The sequence below is a fragment of the Haliotis asinina genome, chromosome 3 (assembly GCF_037392515.1).
Source record: "Haliotis asinina isolate JCU_RB_2024 chromosome 3, JCU_Hal_asi_v2, whole genome shotgun sequence".
Taxonomy (NCBI): domain Eukaryota; kingdom Metazoa; phylum Mollusca; class Gastropoda; order Lepetellida; family Haliotidae; genus Haliotis; species Haliotis asinina.
In genome coordinates, this window is record NC_090282.1 from 19,090,876 (window position 1) to 19,108,188 (window position 17,313).

Here is a 17,313-nt window from a genome sequence, read left to right on the forward strand (position 1 = left end):
GCCAGGGGTCTGTTCTCGCCATTACTGTGCGGCATTCCGACGTCGTCGACAGACAGAGGGAGCGAACGCTAGAAAGTGTTTGGAAACCGATAAATCTTCACCGACGCCACGAAGAGCAGAGATTAGGTTTTTTAACAAAAACATATCCTTTTGAAAGTATCGTTGTGGAATTTAAGGTAGAACCTCCTTGCCAGAACCCAAAGGTGAACCGGTTCTGTAGATAGAGCGTCTCCGGCGACATGGATGCTTCATTGACGTAGACACAAGCGTTGCATCATCACAGCCAGGAATACATCGTGGATGTTTGTACGATAAAGACTTATTAGTAAACCTCTAACAAAATATATATGTAAGTGAATAGTGCTGCATTCTTCGGCTGTGTTTTACGTAAACATTTTACCGTGAAGACCGGCTAGCTGAAGATGGTTTCAGTGAAAGTATTTTCACTTTTGAGCCGGTAAAGACTGATAAATACTTGGCAAACATATTTATGATTGGGAGGCTGTAGGAAGGATGAACGGCGACTCTTTTACGATAACTATTTCTAAACAGGTTTTGGTGGATTGATTGGATACTCTGACGAAACAAAATGTAATTAAGACATGTTATGTTACGAAACATCTACACGAAGAATGTTAATATTTATGGAAATGGAGAGTCTGAAAATCATGTGAGCAGCACATTGGAGCTGTGTTTGTGAACACATATTCAATAAATAAATGTACCTAGTAAGTAAATGATGGTAAGATATCGTAAAATACAGTTGGTCATCAATTATAGATCACCACATAATGCTTGCCTTTGATTACAGAACACATTTTACCATCCCCGTCACTCCAGGGCATTACGGCCTCACATAACTGGAATGAAGGATCATTTACCCAGTGTACTGTTCAGCTATAATGCACTGGATAACTGAGGAAGCACTATCCAACATGTTCAGGTTCTTAGGTTGGACGGATTTTTTCTGAAGAGCTCATTATCAGAGTATTCGATTGGCCGTTGATTCACAATTTTGTATCGGATAAAATACAGGCAACGTTTCATTGACAAGACCGGTTACACAAAAGATGTTCTAATGTTGCACGTACAAGCATCTGTTGTTTGATAGGGATTTTGAAAGCGTACATTCACTCGACACAAGTTATTTTGTTATAGGAAGACGAAACAGACTGATATTCGTGAAAGGGGACTTGGTAACACCGACAGCTACTGAAACAAGAGTGCGTGAGTTTAGTTCTACGTGCTTCAAGCAATATTCCAGCAATGGGCTTCACACATTGCACCCACGTGCAGAATCGAACCCGGGCCCCGGCGTAATGAGCTCTAATCGCTAGGTTACCCACCGCCCAAAAATGAAAATCGAGACGCAATGGCTTGAAGCATTTAGTTTGCTGAGGCAGAATTTAGCTTCTAGGAATGCACTGTAACTCTCAACTTCTGAAGCCAATCGAATGCAACCGAATGAACGACGTGGGCGGAAAGAGGATCGGGTAATTACAGTTAATCAAAGGAGAAGTCATGAATGCTATTCGAAGTGCTTGGAGTGGTTATGTTTACAAAGGCAATGTCGTCCTTGTACCTACGTATAAGGGTGTGGTGTTTCTTAGGTTTGCATTGAAATGTGGAAATATTTTTTTTTCTGATTAGGCGATTCAAGCAAACAGGGAAGAACTATTTTTCAGCAAAAGTTCATCAGGTAGAAGTTCCGGCGGTGAACATTTTGAAGTTCCTTTCAATCCGTACCGTTCTACCATTGCTCCTGAATATGGATTTTTTTTGTCCAATGGTGTAACCCGAACGGCATCACGTGATCCCATGGAGGGGTCCTCTTTAAAATAGTTGAAGGGTGCAAGCAGGAAAGACAGATGGCCTCCCGTTGTTGCAGTGTTTGGGACATTCTCTGTCTGTGGTATATGATACGTTCCGAGGGTTACCCAGGCAACAAGATCCTGAAAAAAAGCAGAAACGAAAATTAAACAACCAAAATATTAACAAAACGTGTTAAAGGTGAGGATTACAGCTCGCATGCGGTGACAGATTTATTACAGTTACATGAAAGATTTTGGTGTCTTTAACTTCCTTTGAGTAGTATAATGAGAAATGGAGAGGGCTTTGACAAATTGAATAGAGTAGATGTTTTGGAAATGGGAAATATCACAAGGAATTGACCCAATGAACCCATAGGTGACCTGGGACCTGGTCGTGCGAGCGACCTTTAGCCACAATTCTACTACAAAATAGAACGAAATGTTTGTTTGCATTTTCTGCTTGTCTTGCTGTTTGTTTGATATTTAAAGCCGCACTCCGCAACACCGCCGCTACATAGTGGTCCTAAATCTAGAACAGATATTCTCGAACGAAAGATGAATAAAATTATCATAACTGAAGTCTAAACCAAATCCGCTACGACAATAACGTAAAAATATGAAACGCAACATCATACGCTATGATCAAATGTTTTTCTTTGAATATTGTGTGTCTGACATGATCTAAAATGTCAACGGACACAAACGTAGTCCTTGAGACCTCATGAGTAGCATACATAATCATCTCGGCGGTCAATTATGACAAGGTCTCTGTGCTTGTATCGTTTGAATATTCCTCTAAATGCCTACACAGGAAGGATAGGTAATTCCTGTAAGACTAGTGGCAGAAGAAAACACGTTAAAAACCATCTCCGTTGTCAACGAGCTGTTGTCACAAGCAGGAACTAAAGACAGAAAACTCAGATGGTAGGCGCATGTCAAATCCTTTCATCCACAGAACATGTAAAAGTTACCGTTACCGTTTAGCAAGCACTATCAATGCATGTGGGTGAGACACATTTGGAAAATGTACACACGCCCCCGCTGGGATTATCCAACATTCAGTCCGATCACAATATACACTGAATGTTTGATCTAATGTTAGATAACAGGACCATATACCGACCATGATGTGACCACGATGTGACCACGCAGCGAGTTTTATTTTCTATCGCCAAGGGGAAAGTACCATTTTAGAGTAATACCCAGAAGGACAGGGCCTTAAATACGCTGCCTTACCATTCCCCAGCCAATTAAATGGGAAACATCATTCTTAACGCACCCAAAGGATGTAGATACGACTCGATACCAGTGTATTCAAACAGATATCTCATATCTTTCCACTGATCATTATTGAAAACTGACGACAGATGTGACGTCGTGGGAGAAGGGCTGATGTCAATACACGTGGGCGACCCATGGATGAGTTTAATTTGCCGTTAAACTCGGAAACAAGGATACTGTAGTGTCATGAATATTGTAGATGACAGTTGTGCATACAGTTTATACAATTAGACTAATCACACAGAACGTGGTCATTTTGCCCGCAACACTTCCGGTTTCGGGCACCGGTGTCGTTTCTTACATTCATCTAAATGTTGCTAATGGTAACAAGGTATACTTGATAAGAAAGCTAAGTTGGTAATTTTGATAATTTGTTTTCCGAAAATTTACAAATCATGGCCAAATGAAGATTGCGCCACGTTTGTGTTTCTGGCCATACAATGGGCACATTACATTACTTTACACCATTGTCGTTTCAACAGCAACATAGATAAAACAACTATTTCATAAGCTATCTGTATCTTCAGAAAAAAAGCTATGAAATATCCGATGATACTTGTCAGTTTGCCTCGTTGAGTGGGCTAAACATAACACTTAACGGTGGGAGAAAGTCAACAATGAACAGTTTGTGACGCGTCAAATCTATTTCTGCTGAGGTCATCCTGATACAATGATTCAGCTTTGGAGGATGCATATCCGAGGAGGTACAGAGTTTGCTCGTCACCGGGGTTCAATTCACCAAATGTAACGGGGTAATGTTTGGATACGATTTGTCTTGTGTCCCGACCATGATATTGATGGAATTTTGCTACAGGTGGCGTAAAATCACATTCACTCTCTCTAAAATCTGTGTAGGTCACCTTTCCCATTGTCAACAAAACTAATATAACAGTGAAACACACTGTCTCTTGACTGATGCAAGGAATAAAAGGTCGCTTGATTTTGCATTTATTTCATTCTTGAATTTATCAAATAAAGTTCATGACTAATATATAGTTTACTAATCCGGCAACGCTAAACTCAAGCATAAAACAGTTGATTTTAATAAGGCTGTTGATCAATACGGACAGGCAACGGACATGTTTGTAAATTAGAACGATATGTTCAATTTTATTGATAAATTAACTACTTAAGGTACGTTTAAAACAAAATGCAGCCACTGATTTATCATAACATTTTGGGGGACACAGTTCCTGACTGCTGATGAAAGGTTATGCATTTGAAAAAAGGAACAATCTTTTGATTAACGCATAAAATAGTTGCCGCATGAAACAGACGATTGACGAACACGTAGAGACGGATAACTGTTCAGGAATATTTGAAAAAACCATACATAGATGTACATAGAGAGTGTGGTAGGTCACGATACATTCGGGACATCCGGTTCGACATTGTATTGTATCTGTGAGTGCCACGAGGATATCCGTGGGTCAGATTTAGAAATCGCAATATAGAGAATACGTGTATGGTAGCCTGTATCATTGCAAGTCATCATGAATTGACCATGTTCTGTTCCGGGTTCAGAACACGTATTTACGTTGCCGATAGATGTAAAATTGTACAGTGAAACTATGGGACGGCTCAAGGAATAGTTTGAAATAGATAAAACTGAACCAAGGAACTCTCACTACTACAGTATACTCCTACGTTGACAACTGGCCGTGGACCAGTTACCAAAGTACCATGGGTACTTGGTAGCACAAAACGTACATTTGCGCATCATGGGCCATAAGCATTTCAGGTCACGTGACCGCCGTGGCAGCGTGTGATGAGCTCCGGATATCCCTGCTGCACCCTAATAGAACCCTGTGTGGAGAAGTCAAGAGGCCAGACTTAAGTTCAAGGCGAGAAGCATGTATTCCACGTGCGCAACATTAACGCTACAAGTGGCGTGATTCACGTTCCACTTCATCATCCGGGCTTGTTAAGTCATGGAGACAATACAATATTTTGACTGACTGCGTATAATCGAAACATGTCAAGATAAAATGTTTCAATGACTAGTGATATTGAACATAACCTGACGCGTGCAGCGCATGGCGTTTTGTCATTTCACGTGATTAATGATCTGCACGTGCTGCAGTATAACTCCAGTACAAACACATGTACCATTCAGTGCACGGAAATATGTAAGACCTTGACCTCAAGTTCATCTGTGGCCTTGACATTCTCACCACACCTCAGAGCACGCTGCCTCAAAATGATAATTTGAGTGACTAAGAGACGATCTCATCTGGCGAAGAGAGCGTGTTGTAATCTCATGTCACTCCCAGAGTGTACATGTTTCCTACGAATGTACAAATGATGTATACCAGGTTCAAACGCGTTAAATCCCCGAGTGCATTCACAGCAAGGAAACGTCTCCCGTCAATCAGTCGTCTCTTGCAGTAACTTCATGATGCATGTAAACGTCTACGCGATCGTTGATTCATCACCGACGTTCACGCAGTGCGGCGCACTGAGCGTTTGGAGAACGTTCATATCAGTGAGATATGCTTATCACTGGGATAACGTTGTTGTGCCTCATTGGTAACGGCCTCAGTAAATATAGGGTTAAGGACAGAGGCCTTGGGTAGGAGGATCGCATTGTCCTCCTCTGGTCAGTCAGGCTTGAAGTAAGTACCCCGCCTAGGGTTGTGGTCACCGACCTTGACTTGCTGTGGTGGACCTTGACACATGTATACAGTTACCTGTGTTTGCATGCATAGGTCAGTGACCACTGTATTATATGTTCCGTGTTAGAGGTGCCCCCCAGCAACCTATGATTGAGGCGGTAAGCTGGAATGGTGGGGAGGTTTGGCTGTATTCGTAGCACGACAGGTAGTTTCTAAATGTTCATAAAATTTATCTATCACTAGTTTGTATGAGCCTACTTTCACAAAGCACTAAGGTGATCGTCAGTCTCTAAGGTAACCTTAGTGCAATGTTAAAAAGGTTAAACTTAGTAAAGGTTGCTTTGTGAAAGGAGCTCCTTGAACGAGACTCTGAGCATTGACGTTAGCGGCGTAAAACAACACTAATCATGCAGGTGTTATGTCAAGTCAAGCACGGGCTGGATTCGACTTAATGTGACAGATTCAGAGTCACTGACAAAAATACATTCTCGTCTAAAAGCTTATGAAGAAAGTATAGAGGATTATTATTTAATGTGGGACCTTTCTTACCCGATGCAGATAGCCGTAATAAAATATATCGTCTCAATAAACAGTATATATCAGCCCACAAACAATGTTTTAGACGATCCCATCTTACCGATGAACATTAGCTTTGGAGATGACCCCCACTGTTGTCCTTCATTGTTTCAGGTGACGTAATAAGACATTCGTTTTGAAAGACTCTTCTCTGTGACGTACGTACAACGCAGCAACTGGTTGATATTAATGGTAATGTGTAGTAAAGCTCCGTCCTCCGTCGGCTTTGAATTATTACCACGTGGTGCGGCGCTGCATTTGTGCAAATAATTGGTCTCTGAATGGGATTGTAATTTATCCCTTACAAGACTCCGGGGCAAGATAACCAAGACAAAGTGCTGTGATAGTTAATGACGTGATTGTTGAATCCTGTTGGCTACATAACAAAAGGATCTTTGAAATGATTTGATACAATACCAAACATGCATTTTTGTACATACACACGGTGATTTCAATGGTTGTATGTTCACTTTAGTCGAAAATATAATTTGATTCTTAATAACCATGTTGTTCCTTGGGGTAGTGAGGGACAAACCAGGGTAAACGACAGTGTTATTTTGTGTCCCCACAGAATAATGAAGGGATCATTATTTTGCAGTTGTATTCAGGTGGTATAGGACTTATCGCCCTTTCTCGCGGACACTTTCATTCCTTCACACTTCCCGGTGTGATTGCCTCATGAGTAAAGCACTGAAGCATCAAATTCTGTCCGGGGCGGTGGGGTGGCCTAGTGGTTAGCGTCGAAGACCCGGGTTCAATTTCCCTTATGGATACAATCTGTGAAGTGCTTTTTGTTTACTCCCGCCATGATATTACTGGGGTATCTCGGGAAGCTGTGTAAAATTAAACTAAACTCATTCACTCAGATTCGATCCTACAGTGGGTAAGCCATCACCAGTTTTCGAGCGACTAAATATATTAGGCTTAGCATCGATTGTTAGTAAGATATGTGTGCCATTTTTACATAACTGATGTTAAGCAGTAAGGAACACTAACAGATATGACACCGCGATTACCGCTGAACAGATGGGGCAAATGAACTTTGTTCCTGAGAAAAGACAAACACATTACAAAGATTCATTCTGTTGTGGAGAGCAATTTATATAATTTTTTATAGACTGAAGCATACTTGCTATATCCTAGCATTCTCTGGGACAATGTATTAGTTTTCATAAAATTTGAAGTCCAAGTGCAGCTGCAGGGCAAATCAGGTCAGCGCAAGAAAAGCTATCATCCACATTCCAATCTGTACTAACATTCTTGACTACAGCATTGACGGCACTGAGCACACCGTTGAAGCTAGCCACTACAGATGTCACATAATCTTTTCAATAAATGAACATTTTGTCCCTTCAAAATGTTTCCTCGTCAATATCCGATGTCTAGCATGCCTTTGGTGTCCCAGTGACAAGTGCAAAAAATTGTTATTGGGTCTGCCTGGGTAGACCTCGTGGGTAGGGATACTTGAAGGGTTTCCGTATCATACATTCATGTTTTGCTATCGTGGTCATAGGTATGCAACAGGCATCGTCACCTGTCACTAGCGTACAAAGAAAATATTCTGGCTTTTGATTATATCTGGTTAGCAGGGCATTTTAGGTTGTGTTCAGTGCTGCCATCATTTCACCCTACATCATTTAAGAAACCCTTCGGGCACACACTTTTGATAAATGTAGATTTGATGTAGGATAGTTTCTAGTGACCTATACGAGAGGCTTGTGGTCTCCGCTTACCCACTGAGTGTAATGAGCTTGTTTGTTCAGTACCAGGTTGTGGTCGGCATCAAAATATTCTTTTGTTGTGCTTATGGTGGGTTGACCAGGGCGGGGGTCATCTTCTAAACCTTCTTTCACCCGCACGCTGAAATTCTTTCACCCAGCTGTGGTATGTAAGGACACATACGTCCATACGAATGATCTATGACAGTATCCAGGTTAAGACAAACTTCAACATTTTAACATAAACTTATGACAGTCGTGGCGTTAAGACGGTCGCAACTGTCATAATTTAACATACACTTACGACAGTCGTAGTATTTAGGCGGTCGTAACTGTCATTCTTAGAGAAACACTTACGACAGTCTTCGCCCAAACTCATGCCTTTCTGGTAGTCCATCACACAAAGCAGACATTGACTATTTAGCAACACAGACGAAAGTATTACTTTCAGCTAGAGCTGATGACAGCATCCATTACGGGAGAGATAAAACCTCGTTATAAACACCATTCGTCCTTCGTAAGCCTTCCACAGCACAAAATCTAGACTTGACAGAAGGTGAGATTATGTCTGCCTACTGACTCTACTGGATGCATCGGCAGGAATCTACGTGTAGCAGCTGGTGCATGCTATACACCATTTTAACGTTTTCGTATTGTTTGTAGTGGTAATTGTACAGCGCAATGAAACGTCTGCCTTCCATATTTAGATCCATTCAGTATGATGTGTCCCCATACTCCTCATACAACTGACTCACAGGAGGAATGTATGAAAACCTGTAGGGGCCTTTGTGTTGGAATTTCCAGCCAATGGAATGAACCATGACAAAATGTTACTTATCTTCAAGACATAAGTGACAATGATATTTTAACATTATAAGCTGAAATTGGAAGTTAGTATTCTGTTTGGTTGGTTTTATAGTTTTCGGGCGACGTACGCCAAAAGAGGCTTATTTGCGCCCATTTAGTATTCTTAAATTTCAAGATCTTATCTTAAACTTCAGAAATCAAGTTAATTGCTTCGCATCTACGCTATGATGAAATATAAAATCGTTATCTTAAATTTCAACATAGTATCTCTTATGTCAGTCATCCAGCAGCCATTGGTACAAAATCGTTCCTCGGCGATTTCGATGAGCGTCGTACGAATATTGGACAAAGATTGTTTGAAATAGCAAAACATTCACCATTCCAGACCTTGGTGAAGATTTAAACAAAATTCATAGCAGACAGAAATAGGACCTTTCACATCTTGACTTCCCCTTGCGATTTTGCGCTTGATTGATAGCAATTAATATAAAAATGCTTCCGACATGCTCGAAATCGTAAATGTAAAGTGTAAATCGTAAAAGCGTAAAGTGGCGACTTTTAATGACAAAGTTATATATTCTGAACACGAACTGCACAAAATTACAATGCTTTTTTGTAGCCATCAAGTGATTGTGTAGACAAGAAAAGGAAATTTAGAGTTACCTCCCTTCCATCGATTTGCATTCGCAAAACATCGGTAATTGCATGTATTATATACACATATGTTTACATTCAACCCCGTAAGATAATTCTATGATATAATCTGAATAACGTACATATAAACAAAACATGCTGAAATGGGAATGTGAGAAATGTATGTTTTTCCTCAGTTTCGACAGTATTTTTGACATTTAAACCTCCGGAATTTAAGCTTACCCTACTGGGCTGGAAGCCAAATGTTCTGCTGCGTATCTTTGCCCATAATATAGGTCACTGGGCTAAGAAAGTCCAAAGGAATACATAACCCGCTCCGCCATGTTTCAAGTGTGCCTTAATTGTTTTTAAGTCTGCATGGTTTGAGACAGGATATGCTATACACCCTATACGGTGAGTGTTGAATGATTGTATCGTTCTATTTACGTGAAACGTCATGTTTTTGAAGACGCCTTCGTCTCTTGTTATTTGCGGTCGTAGTAAGGTCGTGTTGGCATACTTTCAATACACCCCAAGATATATATCAGTCGGGGAAAAGCATTTTAGCCGAAGAATCTTTACATGCAATCATTTGCAGATAAAGTTATGGATTGAGCTCGACTAATGGAAGTTTGTAAATGTCTGTGACATATTTGTCCGAATATTAAATGAGCTGTATCGCAGTGGCAAAATTTGATATCATGCATGGCTTAGGTTTATCGCGTGGACGTTTAAGAATCCTACCATACATTGCGGTAGCTTTACTGAGATAGTGGTAATCTTGACGACTATCCTGCTTCTGTCCAATATATAATCTATTTAGATAAGACAGATATAATTAGAATATTTATTCCTGGACAGATGCCTTTGACCTGTCACGGAAAGGGTTGTCTGTGTCAGTGAGAACTAAATTTAGGTGAATCAGTCTTTCGACTCGACATCATGGAGGGATGATGCAATACGGTTTTGCGCATGCGCTGCTCTGGATGCTTCGATGTTCCTGTTATTCTGTTCCAGTTATAACCACGCCTGATGCCCCGCTCCCCTCCAGGTCTCCCTTCGAAGAATACGCGCATCAATACTTTTGATCACCACTGCTCAGGTGATACGACGCACACTAAGGCGTTGTCAGTTTGAGACGCATATTTTTAACTGAAGACAGCCGAGGACACTTTGGTGAACTTCGATGTCTACCACTAGCATGCATCGTTATCAGTTCTCAAAATAAATGTTCACTAAATATAATCTGGCACAGAAAGGCGAACGTTCTCATATTTTGACCTTCACATTCATGACACTTGATAAACCTCAAACTCAACAGATGGCCCCTTGAAAGAAACGACCTTTTAGTTTCGAAACTTGACGTGACAAAATGTCCATTGTGGACATTCAATCTCGTGTTAAACCATTTTTTATAAGTTACAAAAGTGTATTATTCTTACCTCATCCACGATGTTCTCATCGTCGTCGATGTAGTTCTGAAAGTTGACGACAGGATCTCTTGCATCCCACATGGCAAAAATAGAGCTACTCGTTTCTTCTTCATCGTGGTGCTTCGTAACCGCCATCTGGTAGCGTGACCATGTAACTGAACTCTCGAACCCATCCCACGATGGAAGGTTTTGTTTCGTCATCCCATGCAACATCATCCGGTAACTGTTCAGGTTTCCGTACTGATCTGGTTTATCGGCATTGGTAAACAGAAGGTACTGGGGCTTTTCAAAGTCATATATAAATGTAGCGTCTTTTTCTGTCCGTTTTATTTGTTTGCTGAAAAATAGTTGTGTGTGTTTGCTGTTGCCACCGTCTGACCATTCATTCGTCTTGTTTTCCATCTCGATGTTGAAAGTTTGATGCCTGTTTCTCACACCTTTCACGTCCACGTCAGCTTTGAAGTTAAATAGATGATGGTGCATGCCGGCAACGACGTTGTCGTTGACACGTGTTCCATATCGCGCTTCTTCCGGGGTAAAGAAACTAGTGGTGAGGTAGCCAGTGGAGACGACTCTTACATGGACAGCGCCGTTGTTGTGGAACGTAAAGTCGTAGACGTAGTCGTAGTTAATGACGGAGATGACGATGCGAATGACAAGTACCGTGTCTAAAAGACCGTTGTAGAAGGCGCCTGATCGGCTGTAGGCGCGGTGACGTCTCAGAGGTAGCTGTGTGTTCTGTTCAAAAATGCACAAAGCGTTTTCGAATTTCCGCATACCACCTTCGTTGGAAGTGAACAACTCAATGTCTTGAAACGTAGCGTAATCGGGACAGTCAATTCCAGGAAGTAAACCACGAGATCTTGTTCCGTACAAACCAGCACTGTCTGCAAAATAGAGCATGCTAGAAGCTGGACTATGTCCAGAATATAACACAGCAATTTCTTGCATGCTAAGTTCGTATAGGATTCTCTCGCCTTGGTATCGTATGTCAAATAGCTGTATTCCAACGGTCGGTGACATTCTGAAATTCATCCGCCACATCATGTAGTCCAGCTGATTGCCCTTGACCTTATACCTAGGCCCATTCGGTTGGAAGTGACGGGGCATGTGCAGGTCTTCACGTGGAAAGGTTGGCCCCCGTAGATATAGCGAACTGTATAAGTCTTTTTCATCACTACTGGGATACGGCACCTTAGTAATGTTTATTTGGTTGTGTTCGTATTTATGCAACAAATCTTCAAGGGATGGAAATAATGTGTTAGCGTACCAAACTTGTTGAATTGTCCAGTTGTTTGGATGAGCGTCCGTCATGTCAACTAGGAACTGGAAGTCCAGTGGCAGCAGAGTGAAGAACTCTTTGTCGTATGCCACCCAGAACCATGCCTTCCTCTCGCCTTCCCCAATGAACGCACTTGAAACGGGTGTCATGGAAAATCGTAGACATTTATCCGTGCAGTCCAGTAGCGTTGCACCATAACTATCATTTAACAGTTTATTCGCTTTGCGAGCAATTGGAGGAAGAACATATCTATAGATACCTTTAAACTCATAGAGAGAAAATGGTCTCATGGTGTAGGGAACCTGAGTCTTTCTAGCGCGGTTTTCAGCCAACTGGTGGAAGGAAATGTTCGGCAGATTACCAACAATGTATTCTTGCACCATAGGTGGAGTCGCATTACCCATGAAGATGTAGACTTTAGCCTGACGAACCGGAAGAGGTCCTCCGTTGTCGAGATTCTCAAGCACGTCCTGCTTGGGGGCTAGCTTCAACTCAACGCTGTGGATGAAGTTGGAATTGATTTCGGCTGTTTCCAAAGTGGAAAGCCCAAGAGATGTCTGTTTCATGAGGTAGTCGATGACTGCTTTCACTTCCTCCACTTTCAGTTCTGTGAAGGCGTGGATTGGACTTCGGATATATTCGTCCTTTGCAAAGCTACGTTGTTCTAGTTGGCACGGCATGGTATCATGGTCTTCAATGGTTCGAGAGGTGTGGCCAAGAACCACCAAGGTTGCCACTAAGGCTGACAAGAGCATCAGGATGATAGCAATGAGAATGAATTCAAGGATGTCCCGTCGTTTAACCTTGTGTTTGATAATCGTCACATCTTTGCTCATTCTGAAACCAAAAGTATATAATTAGCATCCTCGTAGTTGCTAAAACATGCAACTGAGTGTCGGGAAACACCTCAGCTAGAACCGTTACGTAGTCATGTTCTAAGAGAAAGAATTAAGAAACTTTCGAAAGTGTCCAACAGCACAATATGAACCATGGTCTGGCCTGTTAAATATGCTATGACTGTGTTTCAGAACGAGCATCCCCTGTCATGTGTTCAAATCCCAGATACGCCGCAGCTATGTTGGTTTATTAGCTCCACGCTTTGCTTCTTCTGTTTACCTGATATTGTAGTTTCTTTTCGACTTGAGGTTCTCTGGACGGGCCGCGCTATATATACCAAATACAGTGATGTACTATTGTCTCGAAGTTGATGGTATCTATGAAAATATTTCGAACTATCATATCTTCACCACAGTGGAATTATGGTGACTTAATATGGAATGTGCAGATCTAAGTTCGACGCGTTGAAGATCCACCTAACGGTATTTAACTGTATTGTCCAATTTTGCCTTATAACATAAACGTTCTCTCTGTAATGTTATTGTTCGTACACAAGAGCATATTTTTACGCGAGATCTGTAGGGGCAGCTATTGGTATATGTTGGTGTACTGTAGATTTTCCATGCAGGCGTTAACACAGCATAACGTGCAATAAACACTCCACTATTTTGCAGTCAAATCACATATTTGTTAAGTAGTTGAATCGCCGTAAGAAAGGTCCCGAGCACCGGGGATAAAATAGGCGTAAAAGCGACATTTATCCGTTACACTTGAGTTGTTAAGTGGTAAACATTGCCATAACACAAGCTGTGATTGGTGATGTGTGACCTGTTGACCTCTTCTGTTGAGGACAAGGCCAAATGTGAATCACAGGTAACGATTCAGGTTGGGTACATATCGTGTTGGTGTATGATTACCTCATGCATTTTTATTGGACATCTTCTGTAGGTATAGATATGTCAAAAGTTTTTATCCTGCATTAGTTTACTAAAACATTCATCATTTAAGCGGAATTAAGCGTACATAGAAATCTATGCTCTATTTGATGTTATCACCATTTCTTAGCGATTCATACATCACATGTTTGAAATCGTTATTATGTTTGATATTTCTTGTCAGAGTTGAAAGGGGTTTGTTTCTGCAAAAACCTCCTTATATTATTATTAAGTAGTTAAATAAAACATTTTAGCTGAACCTTACTAGACATGGACGGCACTTTGAATATGATCCGTATTCTTCTCTAGCATAGCCATGTTGCCATTAACATTGGTCATTGATCTTTGTATGCCGACAGGCTAGCGGAAAATTGTGCTGATTATCGCCCACACTTGCTTCTGCTTAACAACATCAGTGTATTGATGGAGAGAGACAGGTTTAGGGGTTTCAGAAGCAGTAGCCATGCTACACCAAACAAATTGGCACGGGCGTCAGCGACGAACACATCAATGGAGCGTCCATTTGTACAAGTCATGTGGTATATGAATGGGCGCGTTTCTTGGCTATGTGTGAGGGACTTACGCTGGTGCTGTAGGGTGCGACCGCTAGAAAGAAAGACGATCGTCTTTTTATGCCACCAGTAGTAGATGAGACTTCGGAACAGACACACTGGGCGGGCACTTCGGAGCATTGTGGCGTCACAACCATTGACGTAAAACGTGCAAAGATATGTCTTACGTAAATTGAAATGTGATTTAGGCTCATTACATTATTGTGTTGTGTATCTGTCATCAACAACAAGAGATCCGAGTGAAACCTATACTTTGGTCCGGATACGATTATTGATTATATGGCAGTAATTGGACAAAACATTTCACGCGAAACTTTTCAATCAGGAGTGTCAGAGTATACAATACCTGTTAATAAGGCCCGATACCTCTCCGGTCGGTATCCGCCGTGGGTGTTGTTGTGATAAGACTCCGGATGTGATGACGTTCATGACACCGGAGAACATCACAAATAATGCAAACTCTGGGCCTAGATGTTCGAGGCTCTCAGTGAAATTTTATAGGATAGTCGCAAGTGTCATACATTAGCATTAACTACGGCTATATTAGTGCTATGAGAGCTTCTAAAATCTAGTCCCTGTTTCACTGTCTTAAATAACTTCACGTATGAGAGAACATGAGTGTGAGCTTTTGTGAATGGTTGTAAATATATGATACATATTGCCATAATGGGGTAAATCATACAATGGCGGATGTTTGATTAAAGCTTCCAGAAGCTGCTTCATTGTAGCGTACTTCTACGTAGCCTGTATCAATAGGATCTCTCCCTAGGCTGCGACACAATGATAATTTCCAAGTCAAGACCGGATGAATGTTTCATACGTCACTGGTGCTCTCCGTTTCCTGCCTATAAACACCATGGGTATCTCAATTACAACGAAAGTAGCGTCAAGTGTACAGACGTAAGGAAAGTCTAGGACTTTTTACTAAGTCTTAACCAAAAGTCCCTTAGGGACGTATATCCTGTTTCTGCATATTAAAGAATGAAGACGTGTAATGCGGCACACATTATGGACAGGCGTGTGATTGTCCACCTGGTATGTGGAATGTTGTGAATCTAAACACTAAAAAATCGAAAGTGATTCATTCATTTCTCGAAGCCACGTCAAATGACTCATTCTTCGTTGAAAACTATAACCAAAGAATGTGTTATATTGAAACGTTACACGCGTTGTGATTTCCAGGGAATATAGTTAGGATTTCTGAAAATGCATTCCAACAGTCTTAAACATGAACGCGGAAGGTAGCTGTGCAAATGTTGACAATGTGGGACAATGGAAAGATCGCTTAAGACATCCACGATTTGAGATAGATTCGTGTATCAGTTAAAGATGCAGTATACTTCATTGTGAAGGACGAGGTACATGGGAGATGGTGATAGTGGATTTGATGAACAGCCGGCTCACGGATCAGCGGAGTAAAAAGTATATTGAGGTTTACGGAAGGCTTGTGTTTCCGAGTGGCAGCTGTTTGTCCGAACAAAGAGATACGTACGAGAATGTTTCGGGATACACTGGTCGGGTGGATTCGAGAGACAGCGTTACCATCAGCGGGGTGGGATGGGGTGGGGGGAAGGTGTGTGTGGTGTTGTGTGTGTGGTGGTGGTGTGTGTGTGTGGTGGGGGTGTGGAATGGCATTGTTTGGGCATGTCTGCAGTGTGTGCTGGTAACAGATACTGAAACACCAGTTAAAAGCAGCATCCATATTTAAAACAAACAGTATCACATCAATACGTGCCGATACACATTCTATATGAGTGACTTGTTTGACTGGGAGTTGAAGTGAATGTTTATTGATGACAACATGAAGTTGTACTGTTAGATGGTGTAAATGGTGAGGAATTGATACGGTCACGTGATACATATAACCGGTCGGATGGTCAAGTAGATAGAAAGAAGACAAAGAAATACCAGTATATTTCATTGCCTTGATGACTGACGCATATCAGATTCAGGAACAGACATTCATATACATCGGTTTTAAAACAAACTTACTATATGGTAGGTCAACAATAGTATACATTAAAATAAACAATACCGATCATCATAAATGTATTATATAACAAGTGTGCAAGTATTAATACTGAATAGCTCACCTTAACATGGCAGTCGTTGCGCTGCAGTTTGAGTCGCTATCAAGGGGCATATTTTGTCCACAATGAAGGTACTCAAGCGTCTTCGTCGGGAATGACATAGGAATTGAGGCACAATCGTCTTTTATATAAATGTAAACAAATGTACTCTACAGAGGACTCGGAGTTCCTTGCTGCTCCTACGCGCGTGTTGCTGGCTTTAACTGTTTCTGTACCAACACTCGGATATGATTGCTATATCTGGGTCATGTGATTCCCAATAGATGACATGTGTTTTTGTCAAGTCAAAACGAAGGGTTCTCATTTGTTGTTATAGGAATTCACTGCCCTAGTGCACTTCGAAGGAAACGTTGGTCCATTCAGAATCTGTGGGGGTACGGCTCCTCTCAGCCAATCAGAACAAGAACTGCCACCTTCTCAGCCAATCAGCAGCTCACCTCAGACACTGCCCACAAGTTGCTGTTTATATTCTGAAGGAGGTTGTGAGGTGTTATGTATGTGGACGCTGGGGTTCGATTCACCCGAATGGCTAGTTTGCTGGACAGTGTCCAGTGACAGTGACACGCATTCCCTCTCGGGTGGGCATTACTTTCTTCAAGACCATCCATTGGCTGAAATGAACTCGAATAACCGGACAGTAAAATACTTTTGAAAGCTGAACTGGACGACTCAGATTAAGTGATACTTGTATCAAAACTATCAAATTCTGAACTCACATGATAC

At 41.5% G+C, this 17,313-nt stretch overlaps 1 protein-coding gene across 1 annotated transcript; it reads right to left on the reverse strand.

Annotated features, from left to right (window-relative positions):
- Nucleotides 1–1,577: 1,577 nt before the first annotated feature.
- On the reverse strand, nucleotides 1,578–16,788 carry LOC137277609 (putative amine oxidase [copper-containing]). Its single transcript, XM_067809419.1, has 3 exons — nucleotides 16,594–16,788; nucleotides 10,884–12,993; nucleotides 1,578–1,952 (listed from the first exon to the last, which is right to left on the reverse strand). The coding sequence occupies exons 1-3, from the start codon at nucleotides 16,689–16,691 to the stop codon at nucleotides 1,656–1,658; spliced, it is 2,505 nt and encodes an 834-aa protein (XP_067665520.1). The 5' UTR covers nucleotides 16,692–16,788; the 3' UTR covers nucleotides 1,578–1,655.
- Nucleotides 16,789–17,313: the final 525 nt, after the last annotated feature.